We start from the raw sequence: 16,087 nt of genomic DNA, 5'->3' as shown, positions 1-16,087 counted from the left end.
GTCCCACTGGATGTGAATTCTCCCTGCCCACTGGGTGTGAGTTTTCCTTGCCCTTTTGTGGGTTCTTCCGAGGATGTTGTAGTCGTAATGATTTGTGCAGTCCTTTGAGACATTTGTGATTTCGGGCTATATGAATAAACATTGATTGATTGATTGATTGAGATGTGGGCAACCCCCCCTCTCTAGGGGACCGAAAGCAATGGATGTCGAGCGGGTCTAACATGATACTGTGAAAGTTCAATCCATAGTGGCTCCAACACAGCCGCGAGAGTTCAGTTCAAAGCGGATCCAAGACAGCAGCGAGAGTCCCGTCCACAGGAAACCATCTCAAGCGGATCAGCAGCGTAGAGATGTCCCCAACAGATACAGGCGAGCGGTCCATCCTGGGTCCCGACGAGCGGTCCATCCTGGGTCTCGACTCTGGACAGCCAGTACTTCATCCATGGTCATCGGAACAGACCCCCTCCACAAGGGAGGGGGGGACATAGGAGAAAGAAAAGAAGCGGCAGATCAACTGGTCTAAAAAGGAGGTCTATTTAAAGGCTAGAGTATACAGATGAGTTTTAAGGTGAGACATCTAATTCCTCTCACACAAACTTTTTTAATGTTTATTAAGCTTGCCCGAAAAAGTGTGGAGTGCCATCTCCGGGTTGGGGATGTGACCTTTCCCCATGTGGAGGACTTCAAGTACCTCGGAGTCTTGTTCATGAGTGAGGAAAGAGTGGATTGTGAGATCGACAGGCGGATCGGTGGGGCGTCTTCAGTAATGCGGACGCTGTATCGATCCGTTGTGGTGAAGAAGGAGCTGAGCCGGAAGGCAAAGCTCTCAATTTACCGGTCGAACCACGTTCCTATCCTCACTCACCTATGGTCATGAGCTTTGGGTTATGACCGAAAGGACAAGATCACGGGTGCAAGCGACCGAAATGAGTTTCCTTTGCCGGGTGGCGGGTCTCTCCCTTAGAGATAGGGTGAGAAGCTCTGTCATCCAGGAGGACTTCAAAGTAAAGCCACTGTTCCTCTACATCGAGAGGAGCCAGATGACGTGGTTCGGGCATCTGGTCAGGATGCCACCGGAACGCCTCCCTAGGGAGGGGTTTCGGACACGTCCGACAGGTAGGAGGCCACGGGGAAGACCCAAGACACGTTGGGAAGACTATGTCTCCCTACTGGCATGGGAACACCTCGGGATCCCCTGGGATGAGCCGGACGAAGTGGCTGGGGAGAAGAAAGTCTGGGTTTCCTTGCTTAAGCTGCTGCCCCCGGATAAGCAGAAGAAAATGGATGGATGGATGGATGGATAGTTTGCGCACTATAGCCCCATGTATGCATTTTACACTCCACATCCCCTGAAGTCCTAGTCCAGGTCCCCCCAAACATACCTACAATCCTGCTCTGTCATGTAAATATGTTAAAGGTGCATACCATATTGTAAACACCACTAGTAATGTTTCGGTCCCTCCAGAATTTCAGAATTTTTTTTTACAAAAAACAAAACAAGTTTTTTAAAATTGTAAATAAAAACAGAATACAATGATTTGCAAATTATTTTCAACCTATATTCAATTATATAGATTGCAAAGAAAAGATACTAAATGTTCGCACTGGTAAACTTTGTTATTTTTTTTTGCAAATATTACCTCATTTGGAATTTGATGCTTGTAACATTTTTCAAAAAAGCTGGTACAAGTGGCAAAAAGACTGAGAAAGTTGAGAAATGCTCATCAAACACTTATTTGGAACTTCCCACAGGTGAACAGGCTAATTGGGAACAGGTGGGTGCCATGATTGGGATTAAAAAAGCAGCTTCCATGAAATACTCAGTCCTTCACAAACAAGGACGGGGCGAGGGTCCCCACTTTGTCAACAAATGTGTGAGCAAATTGTTGAACAGTCTAAGCACAACATTTCTCAAGCAGCTATTGAAAGGAATTTAGGGATTTCACCATCTACGGTCCATAATATCATCAAAAGATCCAACCCAGAATTAGGACCCGGGGTGCTCAGTCCTTCACATACAAGGACGGGGCGCGGGTCCCCACTTTGTCAACAAATGTGTGAGCAAATTGTCGAACAGTCTAAGAACAACACTTCTCAACCAGCTATTGCAAATAATTTGGGGATTTTACCATGTAGGGTCCATAATATCATCAAAAGATCCACCCCAGAGTCCGCACCCAAGGTGCTCAGCCCTTCACATACAAGGACTGGTCGAGGGTCCCCACTTTATCAACAAATGTGTGAGCAAAATGTCGAACAGTCTAAGAACATTTCTCAACCAGCTATTGCAAAGAATTTGGGGATTTTACCATCTACGGTCCATAATATCATCAAAAGATCCACCCCAGGGTGCTCAGTCCTTCACATACAAGGACGGGTCGAGGGTCCCCACTTTATCAACAAATGTGTGAGCAAATTGTAGAATAGTCTAAAAATATTTCTCAACCAGCTATTGCTAAGAATTTAGGGATGTCACCATCTACAGTCCGTAATATCCTCAAAAGATCCACCCTCGAGTCGGGACCCGGGGTGATCAGTCCTTCACAAACAAGGACACGGCGAGAGAGGCCCCACTTTGTCAACAAATGTGTGAGCAAGATGTCGAACATTTCTCAACCAGCTATTGCAAGGAATTTAGGGATCTCACCATCTAAGGTCGTTAATATCATCAAAATATCCACCCCAGAGTCGGGGCCCGGGGTGCTCAGTCCTTCACACACAAAAACGGAGCGAGGGTCCCCACTTTGTCGAAAAGTGTGTGAGCAAATTGTCCAACAGTTAAAGAACAACGTTTCTCAAAGAACTATTGCAAGGAATTTAGGGATTACACCATCTACGGTCTGTAATGTCATCAAAAGATCCACCCCAGAGTCAGCACTCGGGGTGCTCGGTCCTTCACAAACAAGGACAGGGCGAGGGTCCCCACTTTATCAACAAATGTGTGAGCAAATTGTCGAACAGTCTAAGAACAACATTTCTCAACCAGCTATTGCAAGGAATTTAGGGATTACACCATCTACGGTCCGTAATATCATCAAAAGATCCACCCCAGAGTCGGCACCCGGGGTGCTCGGTCCTTCACAAACAAGGACGGGGCGAGGGTCCCCACTTTGTCAACAAATGTGTAAGCAAATTGTCGAAGATTTCTCAACCAGCTATTGCAAGGAATTTAGGGATCTCCCCATCTACGGTCGTTAATATCCTCAAAATAACCACCCCAGAGCCGGGACCCGGGGTGCTCAGTCCTTCACACACAAGAACGGAGCGAGGGTCCCCACTTTGTCGAAAAGTGTGTGAGCAAATTGTCCAACAGTTAAAGAACAACGTTTCTCAAAGAACTATTGCAAGGAATTTAGGGATTACACCATCTGCGGTCCGTTATATCATCAAAAGATCCACCCCAGAGTCAGCACCCGGGGTGCTCGGGCCTTCACATACAAGGACGGGTCGAGGGTCCCCACTTTATCAACAAATGTGTGAGCAAATTGTCGAACAGTCTAAGAACATTTCTCAACCAGCTATTGCTAGGAATTTAGGGATTTCACCATCTACAGTCCTGTAATATCATCAAAAGATCCACCCCACCCAGAGTCGGCACCCGGGGTGCTCGGTCCTTCACATACGAGGACGGGGCGAGGGTCCCCACTTTGTCAACAAACGTGTGAGCAAATTGTCGAACAGTCTAAGGACAAAATTTCTCAACCAGCTATTGCAAGGAATTTAGGGATTAGACCATCTACGGTCTGTAATGTCATCAAAAGATCCACCCAAGAGTCGACCCCCGGGGTGCTCGGTCATTCACAAACAAGGACGGGGCGGGAGTCCCCACTTTGTCAACAAATGTGTGAGCAATATGTCGAACATTTTGTCAACCAGCTATTGCAAAGAATTTAGGGATCTCACCATCTAAGGTCGTTAATATCAAAATACCCACCCCAGAGTCGGGGGCCCGGGGTGCTCAGTCCTTCACACAGAAAAACGGAGCGAGGGTCCCCACTTTGTCGAAAAGTGTGTGAGCAAATTGTCCAACAGTTGAAGAACAACGTTTCTCAAAGAACTATTGCAAGGAATTTAGGGATTACACCATCTGCGGTCCGTTATATCATCAAAAGATCCACCCCAGAGTCAGCACCCGGGGTGCTCGGGCCTTCACATTCAAGGACGGGTCGAGGGTCCCCACTTTATCAACAAATGTGTGAGCAAATTGTCGAACAGTCTAAGAACATTTCTCAACCAGCTATTGCTAGGAATTTAGGGATTTCACCATCTACAGTCCTGTAATATCATCAAAAGATCCACCCCACCCAGAGTCGGCACCCGGGGTGCTCGGTCCTTCACATACGAGGACGGGGCGAGGGTCCCCACTTTGTCAACAAACGTGTGAGCAAATTGTCGAACAGTCTAAGGACAAAATTTCTCAACCAGCTATTGCAAGGAATTTAGGGATTAGACCATCTACGGTCTGTAATGTCATCAAAAGATCCACCCAAGAGTCGACCCCCGGGGTGCTCGGTCATTCACAAACAAGGACGGGGCGAGAGTCCCCACTTTGTCAACAAATGTGTGAGCAAGATGTCGAACATTTTGTCAACCAGCTATTGCAAAGAATTTAGGGATCTCACCATCTAAGGCCGTTAATATCAAAATACCCACCCCAGAGTTGGGGCCCGGGGTGCTCAGTCCTTCACACACATGAACGGAGCGAGGGTCCCCACTTTGTCGAAAAGTGTGTGAGCAAATTGTCCAACAGTTAAAGAACAACGTTTCTCAAAGAACTATTGCAAGGAATTTAGGGATTACACCATCTGCGGTCCGTTATATCATCAAAAGATCCACCCCAGAGTCAGCACCCGGGGTGCTCGGGCCTTCACAAACAAGGACGGGGCGAGGGTCCCCACTTTTCTAACAAATGTGTGAGCAAATTGTCGAACAGTCTAAGAACAACATTTCTCAACCAGCTATTGCTAGGAATTTAGGGATTTCACCATCTACAGTCCTGTAATATCATCAAAAGATCCACCCCACCCAGAGTCGGCACCCGGGGTGCTCGGTCCTTCACATACGAGGACGGGGCGAGGGTCCCCACTTTGTCAACAAACGTGTGAGCAAATTGTCGAACAGTCTAAGGACAACATTTCTCAACCAGCTATTGCAAGGAATTTAGGGATTAGACCATCTACGGTCTGCAATGTCATCAAAAGATCCACCCAAGAGTCGACCCCCGGGGTGCTCGGTCATTCACAAACAAGGACGGGGCGAGAGTCCCCACTTTGTCAACAAATGTGTGAGCAAGATGTCGAACATTTCTCAACCAGCTATTGCAAGGAATTTAGGGATCTCCCCATCTAAGGTCGTTAATATCATCAAAATATCCACCCCAGAGTCGGGACCCGGGGTGCTCAGGCCTTCACACACAAGGAAGGAGCGAGGGTCCCCACTTTGTCGAAAAGTGTGTGAGCAAATTGTCCAACAGTTTAAGTTCTCAAAGAACTATTGCAAGGAATTTAGTGATTACACAATCTACTGTCCGTAATATCATCAAAAGGTTTAGAGTATCTGGAGAAATCGGAATTCCTGGAGGGACCGACCGTTGGCCACCTAACGTTCATGACCTTTCTACAGTCCGTGGAGTTTTTACCTTAATAACAGTTAATCTATTAGAGTCCAAGTGGAGAGATCGCAGTCGTCGCAGGTCACTGAAAGCTGAAGGCAGGATCTGACTGATGGTGTTTCTGGACAGGGTCAGATGCAACAGGTTGGTCATGTTGGCAAAATCCTTCCTGCGGACGGCTGGGAATGAACACAAACAAAAAAAAAACACTGCATCAGTTGTGGTTTTTAGCCTTAAGTGAGCAGAGTGTGTCTGAAGTCCACATTAAGCCCGAAACAGAAGTCAGTCTGCATTAATACTTTGGAAAGTGTTTTAAATGCAAATATGCGCCGCCGCCACTCAGCGCTTTCCAAGTTCACTTTGTAAAAAAAAAGAAATAAAAGGTCTGTAAATGCCGAGAATACAAAGCGATCGTAATCAAGGATTCCGTTTTAAAGTCAGACGGTAACTTCTTGATGAACGAAGATTGAGTTTATAACGCAGTGAACAATGTCAAAGTTCCGTAGAAGCGCGGCCAGAAGAGACTTCAGCTGCGTGGCCTAAATGACTACAGCTGTGTGACAGGGTTGATCCTGCGTCACGTCGTCCTTCTGGACACTCCAATAAGCCCGTTTTCCTCTTTTTCTTCTCCATGAACAAGTACATTACGAAGATTATGTCAGCCTGGCTGAGAAGCCACAAAGGACGACCCAGAGTAACCATCGCGCATCTGCAATTCAACTGGAGGACGGCGAGTCGTTAGTTGTTCCCCGTTTTTAACGAAGGGATTGGATTGAAGTCCATCCATCCATCAATCATCTTCCGCTTATCCGAGGTCGGGTCGCGGGGGCAACAGCCTAAGCAGGGAAACCCAGACTTCCCTCTCCCCAGCCACTTCGTCTAGCTCTTCCCGGGGGATCCCGAGGCGTTCCCAGGCCAGCCGGGAGACATAGTCTTCCCAACGTGTCCTGGGTCTTCCCCGTGGCCTCCTACCGGTTGGACGTGCCCTAAACACCTCCCTAGGGAGGCGTTCGGGTGGCATCCTGACCAGATGCCCGAACCACCTCATCTGGCTCCTCTCGATGTGGAGGAGCAGCGGCTTTACTTTGAGTTCCTCCCGGATGGCAGAGCTTCTCACCCTATCTCTAAGGGAGAGACCCGCCACACGGCGGAGGAAACTCATTTCGGCCGCTTTTACCCGTGATCTTATCCTTTCGGTCATGACCCAAAGCTCATGACCATAGGTGAGGATGGGAACGCAGATTGACCGGTAAATTGAGAGCTTTGCCTTCCGGCTCAGCTCCTTCTTCACCACAACGGATCGGTACAACGTCCGCATTACTGAAGACGCCGCACCGATCCGCCTGTCGATCTCACGATCCACTCTTCCCTCACTCGTGAACGAGACTCCTAGGTACTTGAACTCCTCCACTTGGGGCAGGGTCTCCTCCCCAACCCGGAGATGGCATGGATTGAAGTATTTATTTCAAAGTTGCACGGTACAACAACATATTTTTTTTTTTTACATCTTGGCAGACATTTGTGCAAGGCTTGAAAAGGGGTTGGATGAAGCCATACTTGCCAACCCTCCCGGATTTTCTGGGAGACCCCAGAAATTCAGCGCATCTCCCGAAAACCTCCCGGAAGAAATGTTCTCCCGAAAATCTACCGAAATTCAGCCGGAGCTGGATGCCACGCCCCCTCCAGCTCCTTGCGGACTTTAGTGGGGACAGCCTGTTTTCAAGTCAGCTTTCTCACTATACAACATCTACGGATTTGAATAAAAAACTGCACACACATGAAGACGAAGCAGAAGAACGAAGAAGTTACAGCCATGGCGACGCCGTCTGTAATAAAATTATTCTATGTTGTCTGTTGCCATCTCCTGGTGAATGTTGGCTATAGCGTTATGGGGTTGCCTTTTGATTGGCCAATGATATACGTGGTGTTGCGCACCTGACGGCAAGTGTTCTGAAGCCCACGGTAAAGAGACAAAACTTCATCACCTCGCCTGGTTATTGACTCCAACCCAATATATTACACCGTCGACGAGCAAAATGAAGAAAAAATTGGCAGAACGAAGGTTACTCAAATTGTGAAAGGTAAGTGTTGTTTTTTTTTTTTTTAGTAACCAGCAAACAGTACAGTTAGTGGAACAACTGTGTTTTCATTACTGTGTATTTGATAAGTGCCATCTGATTTTTCAACTATTTCTTTTATTTATATATATATATAATAAAATCAAAATATATAGCTAGAACTCACTGAAAGTCAAGTATTTCATCCATCCATCCATCCATTCATTTTTTACCGCTTATTCCCTTTCGGAGTCACAGGGGGCGCTGGCGCCTATATCAGCTTCATTTGGGCGGAAGGCAGGGTACACCCTGGACAAGTCACCCCCTCATCACAGGGCCAACACAGACAGACAGACAACATTAACACTCACATTCACACACTAGGGCCAATTTAGTGTTACCAATCAACTTATCCCCAGGTGCATGGCTTTGGAGGTGGAAGGAAGCCGGAGTACTCGGAGGGAACCCACGCAGTCAAGGGGAGGACATGCAAACTCCACACAAAAAGATCCCGAGTCTGGGATTGAACCCAAGACTGCAGGACCTTCGTATTGTGAGGCAGACCCACTAACCCCTCTGCCACCATACATACATACATACACATATATATATATATATATATATATATATATATATATATATATATATATATACATGCATATATGTATATATATACATATATATATACATACATATATGTATTTATATATATATATATGTATATATATATATATATATATATATATATATATATATATATATATATATATATATTTATGTTTTAAACACTCCTTCGGTTAATCCTACGTACGTGTCGGATGTGTTAATGTCCTTGCGTGTTACCTTTGCTTGGTAAACGACTGATGTCTGTAAGCACCCTCCGTTGAGAGGGCAATCAGGTTCCTTGCGACAGTTACATTCATTATTGGTTTCAGAGTCGTTTAGTCTGGGGGTGGGCAGTCCTTTTGGAATTGCTTGGTTGTGGCTTGAAATGATTTGTTGTATGTTATTCATAAAGTTTGCATTGTTTTTTTTTACTGTAAATCTAAAAAGAAAATGCAATTTTACAGTAAAATTTTAGCACCTAAGTTGCCAGTTAGTTTTTTTGTTTTCTTTCCATAAATCAGCAACTGTAGATTTTTGGTTTATTTCTGTATATGCCAAAACGGCATCACAGTTTATTACAGTAAAAAAAAAAAATACTGTTTTTTTAATTTAGAAAAAAAAGCCGTAAAAACCATAGTAAATTTCACAATTTTACCATGAAATCTATTGCTACTTTTACATTACACAATGTGATGCATAACATGCTTTGAAATCATTATTATTAGTAGTATTTATTTCTATTTCAAAAATGGTTTTAATGTTTAAAAATACATTTTTGCATGAATATACAATATTTAAGTTAGAGAAAAAAGTAAAATTTGCATTTGTTGTTTTTACTGTAAATAAAAAAAATGCAAGTTTACAGCAAAATTTTGGCACCTGGGCTGCTAGTTTTCTTTATCTTTTTCCGCAAATCAACAAATAAAAAAAGGGCCTAATAAAATGAGGTAGCGGGCCACATCTGGCCCCGGGCCTTGGGTGCACTAGACCAACGTCACTAAGTGTGTGGTGAAAAGCTTGCATCTATTTGCTACAGTGGACAATCTTCATTTCCGATGAATGTTCAATTGTAGAAAAGTTTTCCTCCCACCAGATTTTCTCTTTAATTACATAATACAGGTGAAACTCCAACATTAATTCATGTCAGCAATTAACTTCAAATGTGAAACTAACCTGATATTAAGTCATTACGTGCAATGCGAGCTATGTCAAACCTTTATTATCATGTTAATTATTTTCAGCTCCGTTTTTGAAACCCCACATTTTCTGAAGGTTTTCATAAACTGAAGGCGATAATTCATTAAAATTAGAACCAATTAAGGCAGTCCTCCTCAAATGGAGAAGGGGGTCGTGTGTGACCTCGGGGGAACATGCTTTTTTTTTTTTCTTTGCCCTACCAGAATACGATAAGTAGCTCTTGGTTCCACCGATGTTAATAAACGTAAAATGTTACGCAGATTTACGGTTATAACAATTAAATTATACTGGAGACTGTGGGGGCGTTAAATCACTGCATTATGTCCCACTTTGCATGTAATAAGTTAATACCACACCATCCACTTCCGCTTATCAGAGGTCGGGTCGCGGGGGCAGCAGCCTAAGCAGGGAAGCCCGGACTTCCCTCTCCCCAGCCACTTCGTCCAGCTCTTCCCGGGGGATCCGAGGCGTTCCCAGTGCCCTGGGTCTTCCCCGTGGGCTCCGACCGGTTGGAAGTGCCCTAAACACCTCCCTAGGGAGGCATTCAGGTGGCATCCTGACCAGATCCTCGAACCACCTCATCTGGCTCCTCTCTATGTGGATGAGCAGCGGCTTTACTTTGAGCGCCTCCCGTATTGCAGAACTTCTCACCCTAAGGGAGAGACCCACCACCCGGCGGCGGAAACTCATTCCGGCCGCTTGTACTCGTGATCTTGTCCTTTCGGTCATAACCCAAAGCTCATGACCATAAGTGAGGATGGGAACGTAGATCGACCGGTAGAAGACTATGTCTCCCGGCTGGCCTGGGAACGCCTCGGGATCCCCTGGGAAGAGCTAGACGAAGTGGCTGGGGAGAGGGCAGTCTGGGCTTCCCTGCATAGGCTGTAGCCCCCTAGACCCGACCTCGGATAAACGGAAGAATATGGATGGATGGATGGATGGATGGATGGATGGAAATAGTACCAAAGCGCTTTGAGTTCCTTAACAAGGTAGGAAAAGCGCTATACAAGTATAACCCATTTACCATTTATAATCACATTTACCTTAGCCCCCTAGACTTATTTTTTCTCTCAATGTGGCCTCCAGGTCAAAATATTTGCCAGGCTCTGTTTTAAACTCAACAAAATTGAGGATAATCCACATTTTTCTTCTGTTTCCACCCCCCAAATAAAAATTGATAAGAGAACCGTGAAGGAACCAACTATTTAAGCAGAATCGAAAGTGGATTCGGAACCGGAGAAACCATCCAATTCCTGTCTTCTTTCTGGGTTGCGGAAAAAGCGATGTAAAAACTTTCCTCAATTTTCCCATGTGGAGCAGCCCCATGCCCCATAGACTTTGAAAAAACTAACAAGAAAGCACCGCAAACGCATAGAATCCGCTAAAAGTCGGCGCCCGGTTGAGACGTTAATGCCTTCTGACCAACCATTGAGGATTTCGCCTGGAACTTAGCTTGTACACGACTCAACTTTGATATTGTCATTACTTCCACAAGTGGTGGAAAAATGTATTACAACCACAGCCGAGAAACCGATGTTTTCGGTTTTAAAAACACGTTTCCACACTTTCTGTCGTAATGCGTGATTCAGTACGAGCGGCTCACCTGTGATGAAGTTCTCTTGAAGCCGGAGCTCCACGGTGCGGCGGTCTATGGCAACAGGAACAAATAGCAAGCCCGTCTTGGAGCAGAGAATGGCGAGCGACGGCGAAAGGCCCTGGCACATGCAACGTTTCGGACACGGCTGTCCTCTGCATGTCGCCGTCAGCAACAGCAAAGACAACCACAGTCTTTCCATGGTATTCAACCGGAAACAAGGCCACTGCAAAGAAAAGAATACAACAAAGATAGGTGTCATTACTTACAGAAAATGTATTCCAAATCCATCTTGTTCTTCTTATCCAGAGTCGGGTGAGGGGGCAGCAGTCTAAACAGAGAAACAGAGTATTCCCTCTCCCCAGTCACTTTGTCCAGCTCTTCCCGGGGGATCTCGAGGCGTTCCCAGGCCAGCTGGGAGACATAGTCTCTCCACTGTGTCCTGGGTCTTCCCCGTAGTCACCTACCAGTCAGGTATTCCCTAAACACCTTCCCCGGGGAGGCGTCCGGGGGCGATTCTGACCAGATGTCCGAAGAACCTCATCTGGCTTCTCTCGATGTGGAGAAATGAAATAAAAGAGCTTATCACCCTCTCTCTAAGGAAGAACTTTGCCACCCGACAGAGAAAACTCATTTCAGCTGCCTGTACCCGTGATCTTATCTTGTTCGGCCATAACCCAAAGCTCATGACCATAGGTGAGGATAAGGATGTAGATCAACCGGCTTAGCCCCCTTTTCACCAGGGTTGGCATCACTGCAGACGTTGCACCGATCTGCCTGTCGATCTCATAATTCTGTATTCCCCAACTCGTGAACAAGATCCCCAGGTACATAGGTGAGGATAGGGACCTTGATGGACCGGCTTAGCCCCTTTTACACCGCGACAGACCGATGCAGGGTCGGCATCACTGCAGGCGCTGCACCGATCCGCCTGTCGATCTCATAATTCTCTCTTCCCCAACTCGTGCTCAAGATCCCCAGGTACATAGGTGAGGATAGGGACATTGATGGACCGGCTTAGCCCCTTTTACACCGCGACAGACCGATGCAGGGTCGGCATCACTGCAGGCGCTGCACCGATCCGCCTGTCGATCTCATAATTCTCTCTTCCCCAACTCGTGCTCAAGATCCCCAGGTACATAGGTGAGGATAGGGACCTTGATGGACTGGCTTAGCCCCTTTTACACCGCGACAGACCGATGCACGGTCGGCATCACCGCAGACGCTGCACCGATCCGCCTGTCGATCTCACAATCCACTCCCTAACTCGTGAACAACACCCCCAGGTACTTGAACTCCTCCACTTGGGGCAGGATCTCCTCTCCAACCCCTAGATGGCACTCCACTCAGAACCTTGGACTTGGAAGTACTGCTTTTCATCCCAGTCGCTTCACACTCTGCTGCAAACTGATCCAGTGAGAGCTGAATATCCTGGCCAGATGAAGCCAGCAGGATCATATATTAGATTTTGATATGATCTAATCCTGCAGCCACCAGCGCCCTGACTGTGTCTAGATAATCTGTGAACAGAATAGGTGACAAAGGGCAGCCCTGGCGCATTAAAACCCCCACTGGAAACGGGATACGACTTACTGCCGGCAATGGGGACCAAACTCTGACCCCAATTATACAACAGCGAACCGCCCCAATCAGACCTGGTTGTGGAACTGTGGAACAAGTGTTACATAAAGGTCATGAATCATAACTGGTCATTTTTCATGGTCATTAGCTGCCTTTCATGGAAGTCGCCCGTACTCATTGTTATATAAATGAGTGCAGGGTAGAAATTGTGTCCCACACTAAGTCAGTTGGGCTAGACTACAGCATTCTTGTAACGCGGAACAGGAGAAGTTGAGTTTATTCGAGCTACAAAAATACGATCAAAGCCTGGACTGTTTTATTTGCCCGTGTTTACTGTTTCTGTCATTTCGTGTATCAGTATCGCCAGAGTGGAAAACAACGGCATGATTAACGGGAACTCATGTCCGACATCAGCGGTTGGCCTGAGAACAAGTTTTATCTCTCAGGAACATTTACATACTCAAAGTTGGCGCGAACGGGAAAGAATCATGTTTTGCAAAGTTTGTCCAACAAGACAAGCGAGAACAGGATTTTTGGCAGCGCCTCAGTCACTTTGAAGGTGCAGAGTGTGCAGGGAAACGCCAGAGGCATCCTGTGTTTCTGGGAGGAAATGAGAAGAACTTTCGAGGCTCACGCTGACACTGTTCATTTCGGAGTATCTAATTGCGAGTTGGTGAATCCGTGCACCGTCAACGCAGAGCTTGGCACGGAGCGGTATAGGATCATACACAAACAAATAGGGGAATGGAAGACCGTAGGGAAGACTTGGGCAAATTAAGGCCCAGGGGACATTATAAAAAAATATTTGTTTTAGATCTTTAAGATTGAAACTCTAGCTGCCATTATGTGTAGTGATGTTTTCAAAATACCGTAAGTCTGATTGATTGATTGAAACTTTTATTAGCAGATTGTACAGTACATATTCCGTACAATTGACCACTAAATGGATAACACCCTGTTAAAATAATCATATATATATATATATATTATCACACAAACTTAAGTATGCTTAAGTCTGTTGCTATAGTTTTCAGCTATTGTGCTCAAATTGCATTTTTCTATCTGTGCAAGGACAAAAACTTATTGTCTGAGAAGTGGACTAAGCCACAGATGTTATCTTTGTTCTAGCCCGCTCACAGCCGAGGACTTCAAGGACCTCAACGAAGATAAGATGATAGCACGCAGACGGAGCAGACACAAGGATATCAATGAATCAATCAATCAATCAATCAATCAATGTTTATTTATATAGTGAAGTGAAGTGAATTATATTTATATAGCGCTTTTATATAGTGAAACCCAATATCTAAGTTACATTTAAACCAGTGTGGGTGGCACTGGGAGCAGGTGGGTAGAGTGCCTTGCCCATGGAAACAACGGCAGTGACTAGGATGGCGGAAGCGGGAATCGAACCTGCAACTCTCAAGTTGCTGACACGGCCACTCTACCAACTGAGCTATGCCGCGCCTAAATCACAAATGTCTCAAAGGACTGTACAAACCATTACGACTACGACATCCTCGGAAGAACCCACAAAAGGGCAAGGAAAACTCACACCCAGTGGGCAGGGAGAATTCACATCCAGTGGGACGCCAGTGACAATGCTGACTATGAGAAACCTTGGAGAGGACCTCAGATGTGGGCAACCCCCCCCCCCCCCCCCCCCCAGGGGACCGAAAGCAATGGATGTCGAGCGGGTCTAACATGATACTGTGAAAGTTCAATCCATAGTGGCTCCAACACAGCCGCGAGAGTTTAGTTCAAAGCGGATCCAAGACAGCAGCGAGACTTCCCGTCTACAGGAAACCATCTCAAGCGGAGGCGGATCAGTAGTGTAGAGATGTCCCCAACCGATACACAGGCGAGCGGTCCATCCTAGGTCCCGACGAGCGGTCCATGCTGGGTCTCGACTCTGGACAGCCAGTACTTCATCCATGGTCATCGGACCGGACCCCCTCCACAAGGGAGGGGGGGACATAGGAGAAAAAAGAAAAGAAGCGGCAGATCAACTAGTCTAAAAAGGAGGTCTATTTAAAGGCTAGAGTATACGGCTGAGTTTTAAGGTGAGACTTAAATGCCTCTACTGAGGTAGCATCTCGAACTGTTACCGGGAGGGCATTCCAGACTACTGGAGCCCGAACGGAAAACGCTCTATAGCCCGCAGACTTTTTTTGGGGCTTTAGGAATCACTAATAAGCCGGAGTCTTTTGAACGCAGATTTCTTGCCGGGACATATGGTACAATACAATCGGCAAGATAGGCTGGAGCTAGACCGTGTAGTATTTTATACGTAAGTAGTAAAACCTTAAAGTCACATCTTAAGTACAGGCGTAATGTGATCAAACTTTCTTGTTCTTGTCAAAAGTCTAGCAGCCGCATTTTGTACCAACTGTAATCTTTTAATGCTAGACATGGGGAGACCCGAAAATAATACGTTACAGTAGTCGAGACGAGACGTAACAAACGCACGGATAATGATCTCGGCGTCTTTAGTGGACAAAATGGACCGAAAGCAATGGATCTCGAGCGGGTCGAGCGGGTATCACAAGGACCTCAGCACATTCCGTCACACATTGTGCCTACTGGACCTGCTTTGCATAATATATGTGACCACTAAGTGTACAGCGCCATGCGTTCTCCTCATGAGCTAAATTGAACTCTGTCTCTGCATGGTTCCTTGCTTCTTGTCTGATTTATAGATGTCATCAGTGTTTGAACCTGACACACCCACATTAGTTTTTCACTTTTTTAAGTCGGGGTCCACGTTAATCAATACACATATATACTATCAGCATAATACAGTCCTCACACAAGTTCATCATCAGAGTATATACAATGAATTACTTACAATTCGGGGGTTGGGATGTGGAGGGGTCTGGGGGGGTTAGGTTAGGTTGGGTTACTATCAGCATATTTCAGTCCGCGACAATTTTATCATACAGCGACCAGTGAACATAGTGAGCTCAGAAAGCTTACAAACAAGTATATAAATATGATTATTTACAATCCATGGAGGTGGGATGTGGTGGGGGTTAGGGGGTTAGGAGGTTAGGCTAGGGTTGGAGCTGCCTGGAGGTGTTCTTGTAGTGCGGTTTTGAAGGAGGATAGAGATGCACTTTCTTTTACACCTGTTGGGAGTGGATTCCATATCGATGTGGCATAGAACATGGGTGTCAAACTCTGGCCCGCGGGCTAAATTTGGCCCGCCGTGTAATTTAATTTGGCCCTTGAGGCAATATCAATTTAGCATGAGAGCTGGCCCGCCGCTCTAACACCACATTCACCGCTTAATACTCATACTCGTCAACCCTCCCGATTTTCCCGGGAGACTCCCGAAGTTCAGTGCCCTTCCCGATTTCGACCCGGACAATAATATTGGGGGGCGGGCCATGAAGCCTTTGGCGTTCTCTACATGTCACCACGTCCGCTTTTCCTCCATAC

General features: G+C 46.2%; 1 protein-coding gene across 4 annotated transcripts in view; it reads right to left on the bottom strand.

Moving 5' to 3' along the window:
• Window positions 1-16,087, bottom strand: part of zgc:172282 (leucine-rich repeat and fibronectin type III domain-containing protein 1-like protein) — a 473,431-nt gene that overhangs the window by 191,478 nt on the left and 265,866 nt on the right. For all 4 annotated transcript variants that reach the window (XM_061919225.1, XM_061919227.1, XM_061919224.1 and 1 more), the window contains 2 exons: window positions 11,075-11,291; window positions 5,639-5,790 (listed from right to left, as the gene is read on the bottom strand). In XM_061919225.1, coding sequence (XP_061775209.1) covers window positions 5,639-5,790; window positions 11,075-11,267 — 345 coding nt within the window. In that variant the 5' untranslated portion in view covers window positions 11,268-11,291. The remainder of the gene's footprint in view (window positions 1-5,638; window positions 5,791-11,074; window positions 11,292-16,087) is intronic.

Source organism: Nerophis ophidion, linkage group LG13 (genome assembly GCF_033978795.1).
Source record: "Nerophis ophidion isolate RoL-2023_Sa linkage group LG13, RoL_Noph_v1.0, whole genome shotgun sequence".
Classification (NCBI taxonomy): domain Eukaryota; kingdom Metazoa; phylum Chordata; class Actinopteri; order Syngnathiformes; family Syngnathidae; genus Nerophis; species Nerophis ophidion.
This window is presented reverse-complemented; position numbering and strand designations above follow the sequence as displayed.